Here is a 21,864-nt window from a genome sequence, read left to right as displayed (position 1 = left end):
CAAATAAAGGAATGAATCAAGATCAAAATATGTTTTTGACTATCGGTGTCAGTAGTTTAATTCCATAATTGTCCTGATGTGTGTGTCAGTATCTGTATGCTGGGATGAAGGAGGTGACGGCCCTGGTGCCCGTGTTGAAGGACTCTCTGTACACTATGGCGGTTTACACCGCAGAGAGGACCAAACAGAGAAGCCCCATCTTACTGGCAACCCCGTCGTATCAAGACTTCAGTACTTGGGTAAAAACACTTATGAACCACACATTTGTATAAAAAGGATCTCTATGTGACACATACATGGTCCAAAATGCATACATACATCTTACCAGCCATGATCATGTATTTGCAAAAGCTTCATTAAAGTGCCCCTATTAGGCTGTTTTAGAGTCTCCTACAATAGGTTTACACGCATCCAAGGTCAAGAAAACACTATCTGATTGGTCAGATGGCCCAGTCTGTTGTAATTGGTCTACTCTGCTTTGATTGGTTAGAAGACCCAGTTGGTTGTGATTGGTTTACTCTGCTCGAGAGGTCAACAACATGAGCCAAACTCTTCTCCTCAGCGACAACTACAGTATTTGAGGGTCAAAGTAGACATTATGCTGAGAGAGTAGAGCTTTTACATTCACATGCAGCTATATTGCACACTACATGAAAGGTTGCATCCCAAAAAGCATAATAGGCACACTCTAACAAAGATTTTTTGGTGTGTTTTTCATTATTCTCAGTTCTGGCATACATTCTGTCTTTTTGCATCACTGAAGGAGGATGACATTTTTTTGGTGTGTAATCTTTGCAGCTTTCTCTGTTGAACAAGTCGTGTTGTGAGTCCAGGGGTCTTGGAGACCATCCGTCCAAACAGGCGCTGTGGGCTGTGACATGTAAAGGTGATGTCATGGTGCATGAGCCGTCACCCAGTCTGGAGGCACCGGCGCAGTACTTGCCCTGCGATCACATGTGAGAACCTTCCCATCTCTCTCTCTGTCTGTCTGTCTTTTTCTCTCACTGTAACTCTGTTCTAAACCTAGTTCACTGCTTCTACAATGACAGCACCTTCACAAATAGCGCTCCTCAAGCAAAGCTCACAGGAGACTCGACTCACAATTGATTTCAACAGAGTTTGGCATTAGCATGTTGCTAATCTAACAATACTCTAGAAAGCAGACACACACACATATCAGGCATGATCGTTTATTTGAAAGTAGATTGAACTGTGTTTTAATGAATCAATTAAAATTAATATAAATAGCCGACTTTTCTATACACTCCGTCTGCCATCTCCATTCATCGCACTGCATTCTGGGATTACATGCAATCTTGTTTTATAGTTTGGCCAGAGGTGTCTTAAAAGCAGTTTTGGGGAAAAGCCAAGCAACTCTTTGAACAAGTAGTTCACTAAACTACAAGTTACAAAGAAAAAGTCGCTGAATACATTTTCATAAAACTAAAGGATTTTATAATTTATAACTTAATCAGAGCAATATTTTTCTGGCTCTGAGGGGTTTTAAATGGATAAATGGATTAGGGTGACATCTATGAACTTCATTTACACTTCATATATGATCATATACATTTACACTTAAAACAAGAAAATAACTGAGTCAAAAACATAGTGATGAACAGAATCATTTATTTTACTATATTAAATATAGCACAAATATTCTATTAAGAGACACAAAATATTGCACAAGGGTTTCTGTGAAGAGACTAAAAGTGTGTGTGCAATACAATATGACAATAAAACGGCATTGTACAGTACATGTTAGGGTTTGATCTCGCGAAACCACTTTTTTACTTCAATTATACTTATAATTCTTCCAACTAAATAAGTCCACTTTTAGTTTTTAAAAGTATAATTTTAAGTGTACTTTAAGTGTTCTGCTATTTTACTTGACGGCACCTCCTATATACACTACCATTGGATTTATGCTAATGTTTTATATATTACATATAGGCCCGGTTTCACAGACAGGGCTTACATTAAGCCAGGATTAGGTCTTAGTTCAATTAGGGTTTAAGTAGCTTTTATTATCATGCCTTAGAAAAAAACATTACTGGTGTGCATCTAGGGACAAAACAATGGCACTGATATATTTTAAGATATGTCAATGCAAGCTGCTTTCAGCTAAAACAGCTCAAACAGGCATTTTAGTCTGGAACTAGCCTTCAAATATGTGTGCAATATGTATTTAATAAGCTAATTCATTAAAAGAGTAAACACAAGTAAAAGCCAAGTATACTTAATTATACTGTTTTATTATTAAGTGTAGGCCTATTTGTCTGTATAAATTTGTTAAGCACATCTCTAATAAGTACATACACAAACTTAAAGTATACTCACTTATTTTAGTTTAAAAGAAGCACCATTTTTGTTAGGATTCTGGAAAGTTGCAGTATTTGAAAAGCAGCTACTTTTAGTTAGTTCCTCCCAAACACTGATTATAAAGCAGCTTTAAAGGGGTAGTTCACCCAAAAATGAATATTCTGTCATTAATGGCTCACCCTCATGTCGTTCCAAAACCGTAAGAACTTTGTTCATCTTCAGAACACAAATGAAGATCTTACGGGTTTGGAATGACATGAGGGTGAGCCATTAATGACAGAATTTACATTTTTTGCGTGAACTAAGCCTTTTATTTCTATCTGCCTTTTGAAACTCCCTCTGCATTACAAGTGCCTAAATGCTGTCCAGATAGGCAGCTCACTAGGTTTTGAGCTGGAGTTTCACAATTTAAGCTTGCATAAAGTCAGGCTTGCATGCCACCCAACTGTTTGATGCGTTTGATTTGGTTGTGTGTGTGTGTGTGTGTGTCTGTGTGTGAATGTGTGTCTGTCATTGTAATGTGTGTCTGTTGTTGGGCTTGGCATGCTTCATGAGCGTCCGTGACTGTGTGTCTGTCCGCGTACCTGCTGTGGGCTCAGGTTCTGGCGTCAGGTTCCTGCTCATCTGCTGTGTGTGGAGTCTAGCAGTCTGGGTGTGGTGTGGGGCATCGGTCACGATCACACTGCCTGGGTCTACACAGGGGGCGGCAAGGGACCATCGGCTCAGGGTAAACATGCACCCTGCATTCGGCTAACCCTATCTCTCTCACTAACCTACATGCCCAGCTAACAAATATATGTTCTAAGAATGTTTTGCTAGCGTTTCCCAAAAGTTCTTTTTGAATGTTCTCTGAAAGGTTAAAAAAACGTTTTTTTTAAACGTTTTTCTTGGTTATGGGAACGTAAAGGGAACATTCCATTTTGCGAACATTATTGGAATGTTTCGTAATGTTCAGAGAACATTCAAAAGTAACATCCAACGAATGATGTTACTTCTCACATCTAACAACGTTAGAGGAACGTCCAATTAAAACGGAAGAAACATGCCATGAACGATGTATAATGTTTTTGTGCTAATATTTTGAGAACATTATTAAAGACAAGATTGCTTTGAACAAACATTCTATAAACGTTACTTGCATAACTTTGCCAGAACGTTAGCCAACATTCAGAGAACGTTCCCTGTTAGCTGGGTGAACATATGCTGAGTTTTGGATGCTGGTGTGCTGATGTTCCCACGAACAGCTTCACTATGCTGGTGCACCAGTCAGACCAGCACCGAACCGGCATAAACCAGCCTGGACCAGGATGTAGTTCTTGCTAGTCTAAGCTTTCACAACTCTTGCATACACACAAGAATTTGTTCTTAACCTTATTTCTAATGTTAACCAATTTGGAATTTTATAGATGAGCGGTCATGTGACCGAGGTTAGTTATCTACATAATACACAAATTATTTTGGTACTTTCAATAACGCTGCAATAAAAAAAAATGAAAAGGCAATTTTAAAGGGACAGATTAAATTTAAAACTTAACTTAAACTTAGAAAGGTTGCCTACTAACATTGTTAAAACTAAAATAATTTAAAGCTACATTTACAAAAGCACATAACAAAATGACCAACACAAACTAAAATTAAAACTGAAAATATAAAAATAAAAGCTAATTCAAAATATTAATAAATACTATAATAGTGTATAAATAATACACATACACACACACGTGTATGTATGTATATTTATATATATATGTATAGGAAATTACACTTACATTTAACATGTAACAGTATTTAATTATATATATAAAATATAATATATCCTATATATAATGGTTTCAGTTACCTACATTTTTCATAAATTTGAATAAAAGTAATGAATCGTTTTTGTTTTTTTGTGAAAACATTTTTGCACAGATTTCATGCTCAAATTCGTGTGTATGCACAGTTGGTGAATGTAAACCAGTGTTTTCTTATTTTCCCAATTGTACTTTCATTCAGTATGTCAGTAAGTCTGTATTTCAAAGAACAGTTGCTTCTGCCTGATGTTTGAATCTGTCCAATTTTAGGACATGAAATAAGTGATGTGAGGAATGTGTGCATCTATGAGAACCAGCGCTGGAACCCAATGACAGGATACACAGACAAGTGAGTGTCATGTAATGGAACTGCTGTGTGGTATTTTGACAGGGCTTGGGCAAACGCTCTGTGTCTGCTCTCCTCCTCAGGGGTCTTCCGACAGATCGCTATATGTGGAGCGACGCTTCAGGTCTGAGAGAGTGCACTAAAGACAACACCAGCCCTCCCTCCCTGCAGTGGACATGGGTACAAAACCACACTATGAGCTGCTGCTTATCTCAGAAGATTGCGTTCTGCGTCCTGTCGTATTTATAGTGCAGTGCTCGTTGAGTCTTCTGATTTGGAATATTATTTAGATTATTTATTGTCTGTGAATGATGTCTACATCTCACGCTCACAGGTCTCCGATTGGGCCGTAGACTACAGTGTCCCGGGAGGGACAGATAAAGAGGGCTGGCAGTATGCTGCAGATTTCCCTGTGTATGTTGACTTCAGACATATTAATGAACAGTAGCTAGACTTTTCTATTTCAAATTAATATATTATATGTTTTTTTATGTTCATACAGGACCTTTCAAGGTTATAAGACAATTAAGGATTTTGTGCGGCGCAGACGGTGGGCTCGGTTAGTTCACATTTTTGCTGCTTTTGAACACACTGATTCTTTGTTACATGCATTTACATTAACATTTTTAGGAATAACATTTTACTTCAATGTTTCTCTCTAAAGTTGGGCAAAAAATTTAACCACAAACTCCCACTCCCACTATGGAAGTCCTTTTCCACCACATAAGAAAAAAAATCCTGCTTTTGTAAATCAGAATTATGGCATAAAAACTTAGTACGACATACTAAGTCATAAGATAAAAAAAGTCAAAATTATGACACAAAAAGTCAAAATTGTCAGAAACTGACATACTAAGTCGAATTATAACTTAAAGAGTCATTATTATGACATTAAAAAGTCAAAATTATGACATAAAATCCAAACTTATGTCATTATGAAATAAAAAGTCAATGACATCATTATGACATCATGACATGACATTATGACATACTAGGTCGGAATTATAACTTTAAAGTCAAAATTATGATAGAGTCAAAAATAGAAATTTTGTCATAAAAATAATTTTTTTTGACATACTAAGTCGAATTAAAACTTAATTATGACAAAAAGTGACATAAAAACCTAAAATTGTGACATACTAAGTCATGAGATAAAAAGTCAAAATTATGACATAGAAATATATATATATTATAATATATATATATATATATATATATATATATATATATATATATATATATATATATATATATATATATATATATATATATATATATATTATCATGACTTGGTATGTCATAATTTTTCATCATTTCTATGTAATTTTTTTACTTAGTATGTGATCAGTTTGACTTTAGTAATGACTTCCTTTGACTTTTTAATCTCATAATTGATGTGACTTTTAATTTCATTCTGGTTTACCAGGGCATGGTTTGTTTTCTTATGTGGCGGAAATGGGCTTCCTTAGCCGCTCTGTGTAGGACAGTCAAGTCAAGTCAACTTTATTTATAGTGCTTTTTATAATGCCGATTGTTTCAAAGCAGCTTCACAGTGTGGAAAATAATGCAACAGAATTTGATTCGGCTGTACAGCCACTCCGGAGAAAACGGTGATTTTATTAGATAGGAATATTCGAAAAGATCAGAGTCATCACGCCGGAGACGGGTTTATTGAGGATGCCGTGTCGATGAGGCAATTTCAGGGGGAGTCTAATTGACTTCAGGGATGCGTTGGTCATGTGTGGGCGCAGGTCCACCATCTGATCTGGATACGGCCCGGATCCGGCTGACTGCAGTAAACCTCAGGATTAACAGAGAGACTAACATTAGTATAGATGCCATTCTTTTTATGATGTAACAAGTACATCAGGTGTTATGGGAAGTGTTCCCGGTTCCGGCTGACCTAGTTAATGCAGCCTAACAATCATTTAACTGAATAATATAAATTATTGTTTATATGAATAATATAAAATGTTTCATGTGTATGCCATAGTAAAGAGATGTCTAGATTTTAGTCTAGATTTAAACTGACAGAGTGTGTCTGCTTCCCAAACAATGTTAGGAAGACTGTTACAGAGTTTAGGTGCTAAATAGGAAAAGGTTCGACCGCCTGCAGTTGATTTCGATATTTTCGGTATTATCAACTGGCCAGAATTTTGAGACCGCAGTAGACGTGATGGAGTATAATGTGTTAAGAGCTCGCTCAAGTACTGGGGAGCTAAACCATTTAGTGCTTTGTAAGTAATAAGCAAGATTTTAAAGTGTATGCGATGTTTAATAGGCAGCCAGTGCAGTGTTGACAGAACTGGGCTAATATGGTCATACTTCCTGGTTCTAGTAAGAACTCGAGCTGCTGCGTTTTGGACCAGCTGGAGTTTATTTATTAAGCGATCAGGGCAACCACCCAGTAGAGCATTACAATAATCTAGCCTTGAGGTCATGAACGCATGAACTAACTGTTCAGCATTTTGCATTGAGAGCATGTGCCGTAATTTAGATATATTTTTAAGAAGGTAGAAAGCGGTTTTACAGATGCTAGAAACGTGCCTTTCAAACGAAAGATTGGTATCAAAGAGCACACCCAGGTTCCTCACTGACGACGAGGACTTGACAGAGCAGCCATCAAGTGTTAGACAGTATTCTAGGTTACTACTTGTGGAGTTTACTTTATTTCTGAATAAAGTTGCTGGAAATTACTAGTCATCCAATTTTTTTTATATCAGCTATGCATTCCGTTAATCTTGTGAATTGGTAATGGAAATGATGTAGAAAAGCTACTGCAGAGTTTTTCTGTCTCACAGGAAGTGCAAGATCAACCTCACTGGCCCCTGGCAGAAGGTTGCTCCGATCCCTCTGGCTGACGTCACCGTCCTGCCATGTCTGGCTCAGTGCAGCCTGGAGCAGGTTCCTGTGTGGGCCATCAGTGAGAAGGGAGATGTGCTGTGCCGTCTTGGAGTCACCGCCGACAACCCAGCTGTGAGCAATAAAACCCACACACTCTCACAATACACTGCCATTCGTTCACCAACATTTCATTTCACTTGACATGGTCAACCGAAGATCTCATATTTTCCTACCTCAGGTCCAAAGTAATCACCACAGACAAATCCCCAATGGTGCAAGTCCCAGAAAAGTAAAACCTGGTTGTATCAGTCAGTTTCAGTTTGCCTTGCAACTAAATCACAAATAACGGACAAAGTTATTAATAACCATGAGTTTTCTTGAAATGGTTAACAACACTCTTAACTAGCTAATACCATCACACAACATTCTTCTATCGCTTGTTTCTGCTGCTGCTGCTTCTCCTGTGTTTTCATCCGGAGATTCTGTACTAGAAGATGCATAATATCCCCTCCTACCATATAACAGCGAAAACACGAATAACCGGAAAATTCAGTCAATGGCGGGAAAGAGTAAAGTAGATTTGAACAAATTTCTTTGTACACTATCAGTGAACTCGCCTACAGCAAAAATATTCAGATACTCAGAATTAGGAACAAATCTGTTTTTTTTATAAATCAATATTTTCAAGCAATGTAAGTTTATAAGACATTATGTAAAACAATGCGAAAAAATTGGCTACAAACCAAGTATACTTAGGCCCTGTCCCAAATGGCACCCTAAACCCTCACGGCCTTCCTCTGAGTCCGCACTTTCTCGACGTAATGCCGCTTTGACTGCCGGGGAGAAGTCTGCTGTGTAGCTCACGGTTTTGCGGGCTCAGCAGATGTGCGCATCGAGGGCGCATAGCAGCCACAAAGAGGGCGCTCACGAGCACCCTTCTTTAAGCTTAAATTACGAATGGGGCACCCTACAGTATTGTGGACTTAACGGACACGCGCACGCAGCGGCCATTGTCCACAAGACCGAAAGTGCACATGAAGTGTGTCATTTGGGACAGGGCCTTATAATACTTAATTATACTTTTAAGTATACCTCGATCAAAAGATTGAGTATAAATATAGTTCAGTAGTCAGGGCACTGATCAGGGAGTCGGACATTTTAAGGGCTGTCTCAGTTGCAGAATCGTTCCAGGTCACTGAAATGTTCGCTCCCTAAAAAGTCCCACAATACACCGCAAAACCCAGGGTGCATCGACGCTCACTATGTTCCTTTAACTGATGTTCTGAAACATAAAACTTAAATCAGGTGAGCCAACGACAAGCTTTACATGTTTTAAAAAATTTAAACCATTATTTTATTATATTTCAGGATAAACATACATCATTAGACAGGTAATGAACACTAGCTAACATTTATAATTTATTTATGACTGAAATGTTGCACTTATATGTAACAGGCAAAGTATTTATCATAATGTACTTTAAATAACATTACAAGTAATGTCAGAAAGATATCAGCTCTGCTGTTGTTCATAAATACCAGTAGTGATGTTGTACAATGAGGACGTTGTCACAACCGCTGGAAATAGAGTCATCAGTGTCCCAATGTGTAGTGATCCAGCGTCCTTTACTGTCATTACCAGTGTCTGAAATCGCGCACACGATATACTGATTAACAAGCTAGGGAGCTGAATGAGACGCACCGATTGGGCCCTATCATACACCCGGCACAATTGCGGTGTCAGGCACGACACAAGTGTTTTTTGCTAGTTTCATCCTGACGCAGTTCTCATTTTCACGTCCAGCGCCACGTTGTTTAAATAGCTAATGCACTTGTGCCCGTCTGTTCGCCCATGGGCGTGCTGGTGTGAAAACCAGGTGTGTTCAGGCGCATTGTTGGTGCGTTGCTATTTTGAGGAACTGAAAACGACTGTGCCATTGACCAACAAAAACCTGGTCTAAAGTCAATAGTGCAGTATTTTTTGTGTTATTTAAAGTGTGTTTTATAATATGCACCTATAGGCGGGTACACAACGCGTGCAACTTTACTGCAGAAAAAAACATGTTTACAGCCTGGTACAAATTGTGGTTTTGGTCTATACGGCTAATTTTGCCCTTCATGACAACTGTGAGGGGGGTGAATTTTTTCTATAACTTATTCGTTTAAATTATATTAAGCCTTAAAGTTCTGCATAATTAAGGTGTTAGGTGGGTTGCCGCTGCTGTCACCACTAGCCGTTTGTCTGCTGTCTGTTAGTCATTACATCACCTCAGCTCTAGCCACATCCTGCCTCTTTGCCCATTTTCTGTTATCCAGGAGTGATGCGGATCGACTGACTTTAGGCTTCAAAAATGCTCTTCGGAAACCTATGGGTGACGTCACGGACACTACGTCCATATTTTTTTTACAGTCTATGGATACAACCCTTTTGGACCATGCGCCTGGCGCACAGACCTTTTTTAATCTTTAGCAAAAGTGGATTCGGACACACCTTAAGTGCACCTGCGCCATGCGCTTCAGACAATTTAAATAGGGCCTTTAGACTTTTTTTTGTCAATATAAGTCAAGTATAGACTACTTGTGCAATTTGAAGTATATTTCTGAGAAGTACATAAAAAGTAGAATGAAAGTATACTACTAGCACATTTGAATACATTTCGTAAGGGTATGTCTTTAAAGCAATTAGGCACAAAACTCTCATTGTGATTTTGTGGGCTATTTTATTATATTAGTAGTCAGGGAATGAATATGTCTCTCTGGCCAGCTGCTCTCTTCTGTCTGTTCTCATGTTAAGTTGTGCTGATCCTCTTTTAACCTCTGACTCTTTCAAAGCACAGGGCAACTCCTGGCTCCATGTGGGGACAGACCAGCCCTTCAAGTCAATTTGCATAGGAGGAGGTCACCAGGTGTGGGCCATCGCCAGGGACGGGGCCGTCTTCTACCGGGGATCTGTGTCTGCAAACAATCCAGCTGGTGAGAATCAGAATTTATGACAATTGGTGTGAATTTGCCTTTTAACATTTATATTTTTCCACTTGGTCAGCTTTTAGGATCTCTTAGTCTAAAATTTCATTTTTATGCAGACGACACTCTGATCTACATACACTTAAAATCTAATTAAATTGTGCCTGTTGATTTTCTTTCTAAATGTATTTCTAAGGTAAACGAATGGATGTCTCAAAATGTCCTATGTCTTAACTGAGAGAAGACTGAGCTCATTGGTTCACCCCACCAACTACGTAATGCTGGGTCGGTTACCCTAGCTGTTGATGGTTAAATTATGAATCAAAATTGAAGAATTAGGAGGTGATCTTTGATGGAAATCTAACATTTGAGCCACATTAAATATACATTTAAAACATATTTTTTCTTTCTTAGAAATATTGTCAGATTACGTCCAATGCTTTCTTTTTGATTAACACTTTCGTGTTTACCCGCATTGATTATTGTAATGCCTTGTTGGCTGGGTTGTCAAAAGCTACCCTAAACAAATTGCAGCTAGTTCAAAATTCAGCTGCTAGAATCCTTACTAGAACTAGGATGAAAGATCATATCACTCCTGTTTTGGAGTCTTTGCATTGGCTCCCGGTCAAGTTTAGGGTTGATTTTAAAATCTTGATGCTTACTTACAAGGCTTTACATGGGTTGGCACCGCAACATTTGTCTGAGCTTTTAATTCCCTTTACTCCGACGCGTAATCTTCGTTCATCTGAAACTGGTCTTTTAGTTGTTCCAAAAACTCGTCTTAGACTAATGGGTGATAGGGCTTTTTCCTCATTAGCTCAAATTATGGAATTCTTTACCGATTGAGAGAAGGCAAACTCAATCTCTGAATGTTTAAATCTCGCCTTAAAACAATTTTTTTAAGTTTAGAACTGTTTTGATGTCACATTCTTTTCTTTTTATTCATTTTTCTTTTATGCTTATTGTTTATTTTTCTCTTTTGTGTACTTTGTTTTATCTGTTTCTGTAAAGCGCTTTGAGATGTACATTTAAAGGCGCTATAGAAAATAAAGATTTATTATTATTATTATTATTAATAATATATTACCCTGATGGAAAGAGTGACCATTTCAACCAGAGAATGATGATGATTAATCCTAAAATATGTGAAATACTACTGGTTTTGGATTTCCAATTTCAGTTTGATAAATGTGATACTGTGCATTTAGTGTGCTTTGAAATTAGCCCTTTTTTATTTTGAAAAAGTACTTTTTTAAAAGTTACAATGGGATTCAGAACGATGATCAAAACACAGATGGAGTAGTCCATCAACACCCCCAAAGCTTCACAGTCCTGTAACATTTGATTCAGTAACATCAGGCACTTTTGATTTATATGCTGTTTAATGTTGATGATCGCGTTATTTTACATGTGCATCTGCTTACATATGATATTGCATGTTTCTGCTTCTTCTTTGCATGTGTTTTGATAAGGAGATTCTGTACTCATTCAGAAGATGTGTAATAGCGCCCCCTACCGTATAACAGGGAAAAGCCGGAAAATTCCACCAATGGCAGGGAAAGAGTTAATATATTATTAACCCTGTGCTAATGATCACAACACCGCAGGATGCATATTAGAAGTAAAACTTAATTCTGATATTTTTATACAAATACCTATTTCAACAATCAGTTGTTTACTTTATAAAAACATGATAATATAGCTGACAGTGTAAGAACACTCTTTCCAACAAGATAAAATTATAAAAATAGACACTTGTCATTCATCTCCTTGCTGACATTCAGTACAGCTGCTTATTCCATATGACATAGTAAATAAAGAATAATTGAGACAGTTACAAGTATTAGTCTTTTAAAGGGGTCCTGTTATGTGTTTTTACATGTTTGACTGTCTTTAGTGTGTCTTTGTATCAGTGTCACTGTTTCTGAACTCCCTGAAATACATTGTAGTCTTCAGTTTTCCTCTGGGAACCAACAAGCCACAATATTCCTGATTTAAATAATTCCCGCCCAGGCCATATGCAAAATAAAGGTTGTGGGGCCTGGTTGAGTTAGTAGTTTTTTGAAACTCACATTTATGGTAAGGGGAAGGACATTTCCGAGAGGTTGACCAATCACAACACACTGATCCAGCTGACCAATCAGAGCACATTGTGCTTTTCAGAAGGAGGGGCTTTATAGAGACCGGAACTAAACAGAGCGTTACTGACAGACTGGGAAAATAGGTGCTGCAGCAATGACAAATATGGGAAAAAATAATGTGTTTTTTTGAACGTTCAAGCTTGAAAACGTGTTCTAGTAGAGCCCAAAAACAAAAAGCATAATAGGTCCCATTTAAAGGTGCACTGTGTAATATTTATGAGGATCTATTGACAGAAATGCAATATAATATACAGTGGTGTATAAAGACCTTACATAATGAACCGTTATGTTTTTATTACCGTAGAATGAGGCTTTTCTATCTCCACACACCGCGGGTCCCCTTACAGTGAAGTCACCATTTTGCGCCGCCATGTTTCTACAGTAGCCCTAAACGGACAAACTGCTCTACAGAGCGCTAGCTACTCTCTGCTGTCTCAGACGACACCTTTGTCCTGTGTCGGCCACCATAGCTTCTCTGTGCTTTGAAAGGGAGGGGTGAGCAGTTGAAATTCACAACCTCACCACTAGATGCCGCTCAAATTTACACACTGAACCTTTGATAATGTTTAAAGGGGTGGTAAAACACATTCTTTTGAAGGCTTGACTGTGTTTGTGGGGTGCACTGTAACATGTGTTCATGCTTCGTTTTAAAAAAAATTGCCTTATTTTTCATATATTTGACCTTTATTCTACACTGCTCTGTCCCTCCTTGTAAAACGGTCTGATGCTTTCCGGGTTGTATGAAGCCAGTCCCTCAAAAATACGCGATGGGCTCAGATTGGTTAGCTGGCCCAGTGTGTTGTGATTCGCTAAACGCCTAGTGCACGTATGTCGGAAACGTCACGCCCCTTACCTTTACCGGAGGCTGTGCTTTGGTCAGTGTTAGAAACAACGGCGTCAATAAAACCATACCAATCTGAGCCCGAATCAGACCCAGAACATTTGAGTGAAGATGATCGAGCAGAACCTGTTCAGTCCTCAAGAGTAAAGACTGCGGATCTATAGTGATCGCTACTGAATGGCACTTTAACTTTTGTATTTTTAGAACGATTATAGCCAAATATCTGTCACAAGAACTAACCCAAAACAAACACTAAGCACTGGCTTAAACTAGTAAGTTAGCCAAATCACACACAGAACCATGTTTAGCAAGCCTGTAGATAAACAATACATAAAAGCTCTAATCAAAGAATCATTTACACTAATGTCAGGTTCGCTGTTGAGATTTTAACGTTAATGTTTGTAACGTTAGGTGTTCATCGGATAACGTTAAGTATGAATGAGCATTTAACAGACTGGTTTGCAGAACAGCGCTGTCATCTGTTTACTTCCTTGCTACAACCTATTACAGGAAAACACATCGATGAAAAATAAATCAGACTTACAGGTTGTGGCCCGTGAACAGCTTCTGTTTGTAAATCCAGCTTTCAGGACAAGCCGTTGTGCATATCCTGTATTGAACTCGCGAAGTTTGTGGAAGTTTGTGTTGTCCTCCGTGAAATGTGCAGCGCGCGCGTCATGCATCCACGCACCGGCAGTGTTTTTTTCACGCAGCTGACGTTGTGCAAATCTGGCATTGAAATCGCGAAGACGGTGGATGTTCTCCTCCGTGGATGTGCTGCAGGGAGCCCCGCGCGTGTCTGATTCCCCGCTGACTCAAACACACGTGCATATAACATGTTGTATGTTAAACGCTCTGCAACGCACCCCCGTCCCTATGAAGGCTGAACAGAGCAAGTACCCCAGACCTGCAATACGGATGAAAATAACAGCGTTTCCTTGGCATCGCGGCAACAACACTCCAGCCTACTATACCACAACAGCGCCGCGATACAAAATGGCCTCACCCCCCCTTATTTCATATTCCCCGGAGGAGGGGTTTATGTAAATATTGGGCCTGGTGATGTCAGCAAAACCTGGGTGAATGTGTAGTAGTCCCTAGCGGCCGTTTGCTGTAGTCCTTAGAAACTGATTTCTTTAAAAGCAAATATCTCCCTTTGCTTTAAACTTTGAACGTTGTAACTTTGCAGATGTTGTTTATGCTCAAGCAGCAACATTACACGTTAGCTAAAGTTAGAATAGTGAAATCGTGGTTTACCACCCCTTTAATACTTTTCTCTCTTTTTTTTTTGTTACTGTATTCTTGTTATTTTCATAAAAATGCCTGTAAACCTTTAACAGCATTAAACTGTTATGTCTTTAGAAAGGACAGGCGCACCACCCATTTTGTTAAGTGACTCTTTATGATTTATGTGCTTTGATTTTTCAGGCGAGTGCTGGTACCACATCCCATCTCCTCCGAGGCAGACGCTCAAACAGGTGTCTGTGGGCAGGACCTCCGTTTATGCTGTAGATGAAAACAGTGAGACTGACGTTTCCGCTCACTTTTGTTATTTGGTTGAATCAAGCTGTATGGGCTCTGAATTACTCTTTCATTATGAAGTGTGTCAATTCAAAGTATGCACATTGCTTGGAAAACCTGGATGGTCAGCTACATTTGTCAAAATGTGAAGCATGCAAACAGAGCACTTGTTCAGCTCCATTTCCTGTGTGATATGTGAATATCAGCCATTTGTCTTAACTTCCTTGATTTGATTTGTCTGGCAAAGGACATTTTTACACAAAGAAGGATTAAAAGTAACCTTTATTTTCCAAGGAGCTAGAGGCCAGTTGTTTAATCTGAATCAGCTCTGAATTAAACATGCAACATGATGACGTCAATGTAGCACTATTATTTGAAATATATATACTTTCATATCTATATCTTTACGTGTGTTTGTGCAGGTAATCTGTGGTACAGACAGGGTTTGACACCCAGCTATCCTCAGGGTTCTGCATGGGAACTCATCTCCAGTAATGTGTGCAAGGTGTCCGTTGGACCACTCGACCAGGTTTGAAACCTTTGACTTATTTTGATGTGTTGACTAACATACTAAAGCACAAATACTTGTAACTGTAGTGTTATTTAATATATCACATTTAAAGTTAACTCTTTCCCCGGCAGCGTTTTTGAAAAAACTTCAGTCCTGTAGCTCGTCCTGGGTCGACATTTCATTCAGTTTTGATTTATATGCTGTTGAATGCTGATTATTTTACATATGCATCTGCTTACATATGATATCGCTTGTTTCTGCTTCTTCTTCGCCTGTGTTTTGATTTGTAGATTCTGACCTCATTCAGAAGATGCGTAATAGCACCCCCTACCTTATAACACAGATTTGTTCCAAATGTAAAGTGCAGTACAAATAAAATTTATTATTATTATTATTATTATAACAGCGAAAACACGGACATTTCCGTCAATGGTGGGGAAAGAGTTAAAGGAACACGCCACTATTTACAACACAATTTACAAAACAGATTGTTTCAAAACAAGCTAAATAAAATTGTTGCATTATTTTCCTGTTGTGATGACAGTAGTCGCATTTCCATTACCCTTCAAATTGCACAAATTGAAATTGCGAATTGGAAATACGCAAAATAATGGAAACATGTAAATTTAGCAAAAACTCTAATATAAATTGCAAAAACGTTTTTACGCTCGCATGAGGTGGTTTTTCAGCCAATTAGAAAAATAAATATTTCACATAACTGCAATTTTTTAAAAAGTTTTTTCGCATTTACAGGTCACCTGGTGTACGTAAAAGTTGATAATTCTTTAAAGATCATGCCATATGTTTGGACAGAAGATGAGACCGAGTTCTTTATTAAAAGACAAAATAATTTGCGGGAACACTGGATGCTAAACAAAGAAATGCCACAATTTATCAAGACCTTGAAGCAGAAAGGAGGGAGAAATACCCAGAAACATCTCATACGTGGCCACTCCCTTGGATTAAAAATGGTGGCTGGGATAAATGTAAACCTACCACATCTGTTGCCATGATTTTTGGACATTTAGAAAGTACCGCAAAAGTTTTGCGCAAACTGGTAATGGAAATGCGGTTACTGATGTCCTTGTCCAGCTCAGTTAAATTTTCATGTGGTGTCAATGCAGGCAGATCAGTAATATAGTTGAATATTTAGTGTCCCCAACTAAGCAAGCCAAAGGCAATGGTGGCAAGGAACCCAAACTCCACAAGTGACAGAATGGAGAACAATAACCTTTGTAGAAACCAGGCTCAGACTCCTCTGGCCAACGAATGAACAGTGTATGATTATGATTCAGGCAACATTACAGGTCAGAAGTCATATCAGTTCGGAACATCCAGAATATTTGTCTAGTTCCATCTGGTTGAAGATCGGAGTCAACACGCTGGAGACATGACTAAGTGGAAAGCATTTGAGAAATGATCGTAAGATCAAATGTAGAACGGTTTCTATGTAACATTTTATAAATGAGGCCCCTGGTGTGTGAATGAAAAGGTATCTGACCTATCAAAGGTATGGTGTTCCACAAGGCTCTATCTTGGGCCCTTTGTTATTCTCCATGTACATGCTGGGAGCTCTTGTTTCCTTTTACTGTATGCCACCGTTTCTTGTTATAGAACTAACCTTTCCTCCATCTACACCTTGGAATGCTCCTCCTGAGGTTTACCAGCTCCCATAATGCCCAGATCCACCACAAATAATTTTAACTTGATATAAAAACAAAGTTTTACTGGTTTGATGGTTGTGAAACTGGAAAGTGGTTGTGATGTTTTATTTGTGCAGGTTTGGATAATTGCTGATAAAGTGGCAGGTTATCCATTAGAAAGCTCAGGAACTGTGTGCCACAGACTGGGAGTGAAGCCCATGCAGCCGAAAGGCCTGAGCTGGGACTTTGGTATTGGGGTGAGTCTTTCCATAACTGTTCACTTTAGGTCTAATGCTGAATTGTGCCTTCCTCTGAAAAGAGGAAATTTGATAGATTTGACAAACAATGGGAAAAAAAAGAAACTGTGTTACATCTTTCCACTGAGAGTCATTTCTTCAACTAATGCACTTGAACAGGGCGGCTGGGACCACCTGTCTGTGAGAGGGAACGCTCTAGAGGCTCAGCGCATGGCACCGCGCAGTCCAATGCCCAGCCGGACTCAGAGTCAGGTGAATGGGAATGCTGTGAGCTGCTAGTCATTTTGCTCACCCGATACCATCATCATCATCACCTTCATCATGCTTGACTGCACAATGTGCACATCCCAGCTTGCTGTTCTTGACACCCTTTCTGTCTCTGTGCCCTGTGCCCTTTCAACCAAATGTGACTTTTTTCTTTTCTTTTGTTTCCACTTGCCTGAATAACAAACTTTCACTTCTGTGCAAAGAAACTTCCAGGTGTGTCTGAACTTCTTTTGATTTCTGTATGATTTGAATCACCTGACCCACTGATGTCACTTTGTTTTGAGCATGTCACATTTTCTTGTTGCCGTATTTAAGTTTCTGTTATCATATGTTATTGGTTTGATTATATTATTTGAAGATAATATAAATAGTCCACTTACATAGTCAGAGACAATGCTGTATATGTGGACCCAACTTCCCTACTGTGATCTTTCTTTGGACATGCTTTTTTTTCCCAATAAAGACCTTTTAAAAAGCACCAGCTTTGTGAATTAAATTCTGCACCACTGGCATCAGTTCCAAACGGAACAGCAAATATAACAAATATAGCTGCAAGCATCAATTATCGGGGCCAAGCACAAACATGCCAACCTGGCTGGGTGCATCAGACCAACTGCAACAATTAAAAACATTTTATGATTTTAGGCAAAATGGCTGAAAAATCATAAATACAGCCACTAGCAATTTTCAATCAATAAGTGGTGCTGTGACCAAATTGATGTGCTGTGGTAAGAGTGATGTAACAATGACATGCAAAGTCAATATGTCAATATTCCAAAGCATTGCAGAGATACAGCATCTATTAAGACAGGTTCATTACAATAGGCTAATTTAATCAAAAGTTATTAGCATTTGTGGAAATTTCATTATAACTTGACCACAATGTGGCACTGCCATGAAACAGTACCTTTGAGTACTGTCGGCGCATAGTGCCGAAGACACATACCAAGTTTCGCAACGATACGCCAATGTGTTTGTGAAATATAGCATTTTATCACAAAATTTAAAATGGTTGACGCCCAAAATGGTCGATATAGGACTTTGCATGCTGCACTGAATCTAAAGAGACCAGTTTTTTGATTTGCAGCATTTTTCATATATCCTGACCACTAGGTGGCACTGCGCTGAACCGGTCAAGGTATCCTCAGGTCATGGTTGGCATAACACACATAGATACACATAATAAAGGCTAGATGTCTCGTCACCGTCAGCTCGCTCACTCGTAACATTGTGTTTTAATGGTGCATGTACTTTTTAAATAACCATAACTTGCTCAATTTTCTACCGATTTTCAAATGATTTTGTTTGTTATAAACGTTAGTGATGTAGTTGACACTGCATACTTATGAATAATTATTCATAATTTGTTCAAGCATCCAGAATTATAGCCACGTTAATAATGTTTGTAAGAAACCAAACCATTTGTAAATCCATCAAGATTTCAGCGAGATGAGAGTATTTGTGTTCGTGCAGATCACTCACCTTACATCAGGTACCACAGAGCCTGCCAGAAAGCTTGCCTGTGACAAGATGGCCGCCGGTGATGACGTTATAGACTCCACCGTAAGACATCTAGCCTTTATTACGTATATCTATGATAAGACACCAAGTTTGATCAGAATTCGCTAAAGCGTTGCAGAGGTATATCATCACATTCATTTTGGCGGGCACTTTGTCATATTCATTTATGCGTTATTCGAGAATGGTTTGACGTTAACTTGAATTCCATAACTTTTTGTCGGCATGGTTTGAAGGTTATCTGGTTATTTTTTTGTGAAAATCAGCGCAACGGCCTAGGAATTTTTTTTTTTTCCGGAAAATTTGGGTGCAATTGAATCTTGAGCCAAGGAATCAGAAGAAATTTTATTTCGTTTCTAGACCTTATGGTTTAAATGTTATTGACAATTTGCTGTGGTGACCGTTCATACTGTCCTCTATCTGTGTGGCAAATTTCATAACTCAAATTTCATAATAGCAGAAGAAACGGAAGAAGAATAATGCCAACGATTACAATAGGCGTCTACGCTTGGCCCATAATAATACACAAAAACAGATTTTCTAAACCCCACCCCATCGGTTCTTAGTCTGACACTCTTTCCCCAAACTTGCACCATTGCTTGAACCTGTCAATAAAAGCATCTGCGAATCATACATGACAAGGAAAAATACAAGACAGAAGTTCATTTTCATTTAATTCCATAATAAACAGAGCAATTCATTATAAACCATTCCTTCAGTGACAGTAGGCATGATCATCGTCATCAATACGAAGTAAAAATATCACCATTTTTTAAAATGTACAAGTTACAAGGACATGATGACCTGCATTTCCCCATTTATTCCATCATTAATTTGTCTTTTTCGTTCACTTCTCACCCGTTGTGTCACATTTTAGCTTTAAATTACAAAATCAGTCCTCGTACCTACTCCTAACATCATACCCAATTTACAGACAAAATTAAACATTTATATACAGGAGAACAATTCAACATTAAGTTACACTTTAAAGATGTGCAAGATTAAGCAAAGTATACTGTAGAATAAAACCAAAGATTTTCCTTTCATAAAATTTCAATTCGAACTGAAATCGAGTGCTGGTAATACAGATATTCAACAGGTCTAAAACAGAGAGATTACTGTACTGAATTACAAGGGGGTGTTGAAGCTATGAACCCGATTATTCCAGCAATAACCTTTACAAATGATCAGGCTCATACCAAAAATCAACGTTCTTCCAGATTGAACCAAGAAAATATTCTGTGATGCCGAACGTTCTTCCCTCTGATTGTGTGGTTTCACCTTGATTCGATTTCTACTATATACATTAGTCGATCGGGGTCATTGTCAACCCAAAGAAAAAGCATTCTGAGCAGCAAGATTGGCAAATATAACCGATTCATATGACCCATGTCAGGTCCAATGAGTAATACATGCACAAAAAGAAGACAAACTAAATCATTTCCAATCCCTTGAGTGTTTACAAGCTGCTCTTTATAAGTTAACACCGGGAATCAGAAATTGAAGGAGGTTCTTTTGTTTTTCCATTAAACAGTATTCCTACTCGATGCCACAAGCAGCTTTGGAAGTTACTCGCTGAACATGTAGATCAATCTACCGCCAACAATGACAACTTGGTGGTGAATCTCACGTTGAATGTCTGGGTCACATTTCAATCCAAAATCTAGAGAATTTCTTTTGCGAAATATCAATATGAATATCATTACCATATTTATATCATTCTTGTTTCAACACCGTAAAACAAAAACTACCATTATAATACAAACACTTGAATATCATGACTTATTTTCACATCACAGTAATGAGAATTTGTGGGGGGAAACATGCTCAACAGTCAATGAAAAAGTCTTACTTATCCCAAAAAATAGGCTTCTTGTTTCTTTCTTTTGATTTTGAGGTGAAATATGACCTTGATATGCTCTAGATGGGTGAGAATCCCCTTGGTACTGAATACAACTTGCACAACATAAACCTGAACTGAGTTCAGAACGGATGAAGACAGAAGGAGGGGCTGTGAGGCACTGCGATGGCCCGTTCAATATACAATCCGACAAAACTTCCGCAAAAAGCCCTGATACGCAGCAATCCTTAAGCATTCCTCATGAATAGACTGCAATGACAAAGACTGCTCACTACTTTAAGACTTAATAGCATCTCGTGTCCGAAACCGCTTAGCTGCTCATATCCTGACTTTTACATCTTTTAATACAAAACATGTTGCTGAAACTATGCTTGGGTGAAAGTCTTTTGTTATTATGAATGAACAGTCCATACACTGTACAAAAATATCTATGGAGACCCATACTGCTTCTATTGGACATCTAATCCATACACAATCATATAAATAAGCATGTCACACTAGATTTCACATTAAAAAAAAAAATTAAAATCCAGTGTGTTCAAATAAAAAGGCAGGTATTGTACGATTTCAATTGCACAACTGAGATCGAGTCTATTGGCTCATTAGTGTTTAAGAGGAAGTCCTCTGTTTGATACATTTCTGAAGCAAAATGTGGACAGTGAGAAGAAATGCATACGAGCAAAAGAAAGAAAAAGTGAGGCAGGACACTTGGGAAGCACGTGAAAGTATCTAAAGCATGTGTGAAGCAAAGTGTCTTCCAAATTGCACTGATGAAAAAAAACATTGCAAATCATATCTCGTTTGCAGAACGTGGGAAGTCATCACAGGATGCCACCAGCTCAGTCTCTGCAGTCCCCTTCATAACCTCAAATAAATACCAACGCTGCCTGAGAAGCAATCAAAGCCTTCAAAGCAAATATATCCGTCACACTTCTCCGACATTTACACGTGTCCGAAAGATTGGTTAATCTTTCTCTCCATCTTCACCACTTCCTGAGAAAGAATACGAGAAACAAGATTCAGAAGTTAAGATTC

At 38.4% G+C, this 21,864-nt stretch overlaps 2 protein-coding genes across 5 annotated transcripts in view; one reads left to right on the top strand and one right to left on the bottom strand.

Moving 5' to 3' along the window:
- Window positions 1-17,920, top strand: part of tecpr1b (tectonin beta-propeller repeat containing 1b) — a 37,225-nt gene extending 19,305 nt beyond the window's left edge. Inside the window, exons 13-26 of one of the 2 annotated variants that reach the window (XM_079832925.1) lie at window positions 90-239; window positions 799-956; window positions 2,922-3,049; window positions 4,386-4,464; window positions 4,545-4,641; window positions 4,796-4,875; window positions 4,964-5,020; window positions 7,263-7,437; window positions 7,544-7,594; window positions 10,143-10,278; window positions 14,680-14,772; window positions 15,195-15,301; window positions 17,064-17,183; window positions 17,343-17,920. In XM_079832925.1, coding sequence (XP_079689051.1) covers window positions 90-239; window positions 799-956; window positions 2,922-3,049; window positions 4,386-4,464; window positions 4,545-4,641; window positions 4,796-4,875; window positions 4,964-5,020; window positions 7,263-7,437; window positions 7,544-7,594; window positions 10,143-10,278; window positions 14,680-14,772; window positions 15,195-15,301; window positions 17,064-17,183; window positions 17,343-17,462 — 1,551 coding nt within the window. In that variant the 3' untranslated portion in view covers window positions 17,463-17,920. The remainder of the gene's footprint in view (window positions 1-89; window positions 240-798; window positions 957-2,921; window positions 3,050-4,385; window positions 4,465-4,544; window positions 4,642-4,795; window positions 4,876-4,963; window positions 5,021-7,262; window positions 7,438-7,543; window positions 7,595-10,142; window positions 10,279-14,679; window positions 14,773-15,194; window positions 15,302-17,063; window positions 17,184-17,342) is intronic. The other variant, XM_079832926.1, reaches the window with a different exon arrangement.
- A 1,697-nt stretch (window positions 17,921-19,617) lies between these two features.
- The window catches only part of lmtk2 (lemur tyrosine kinase 2), a 43,573-nt gene continuing 41,326 nt past the window's right edge, over window positions 19,618-21,864 (bottom strand). For all 3 annotated transcript variants that reach the window (XM_079832851.1, XM_079832852.1, XM_079832853.1), the window contains one exon: window positions 19,618-21,822. In XM_079832851.1, the coding sequence (XP_079688977.1) occupies window positions 21,794-21,822 (29 nt within the window). In that variant the 3' untranslated portion in view covers window positions 19,618-21,793. The remainder of the gene's footprint in view (window positions 21,823-21,864) is intronic.

This window comes from Gobio gobio (genome assembly GCF_949357685.1).
Source record: "Gobio gobio genome assembly, chromosome: 1".
NCBI lineage: Eukaryota > Metazoa > Chordata > Actinopteri > Cypriniformes > Gobionidae > Gobio > Gobio gobio.
Note: the sequence above shows the minus strand (reverse complement) of the source record. Positions and strands in the feature narration are given on the sequence as shown.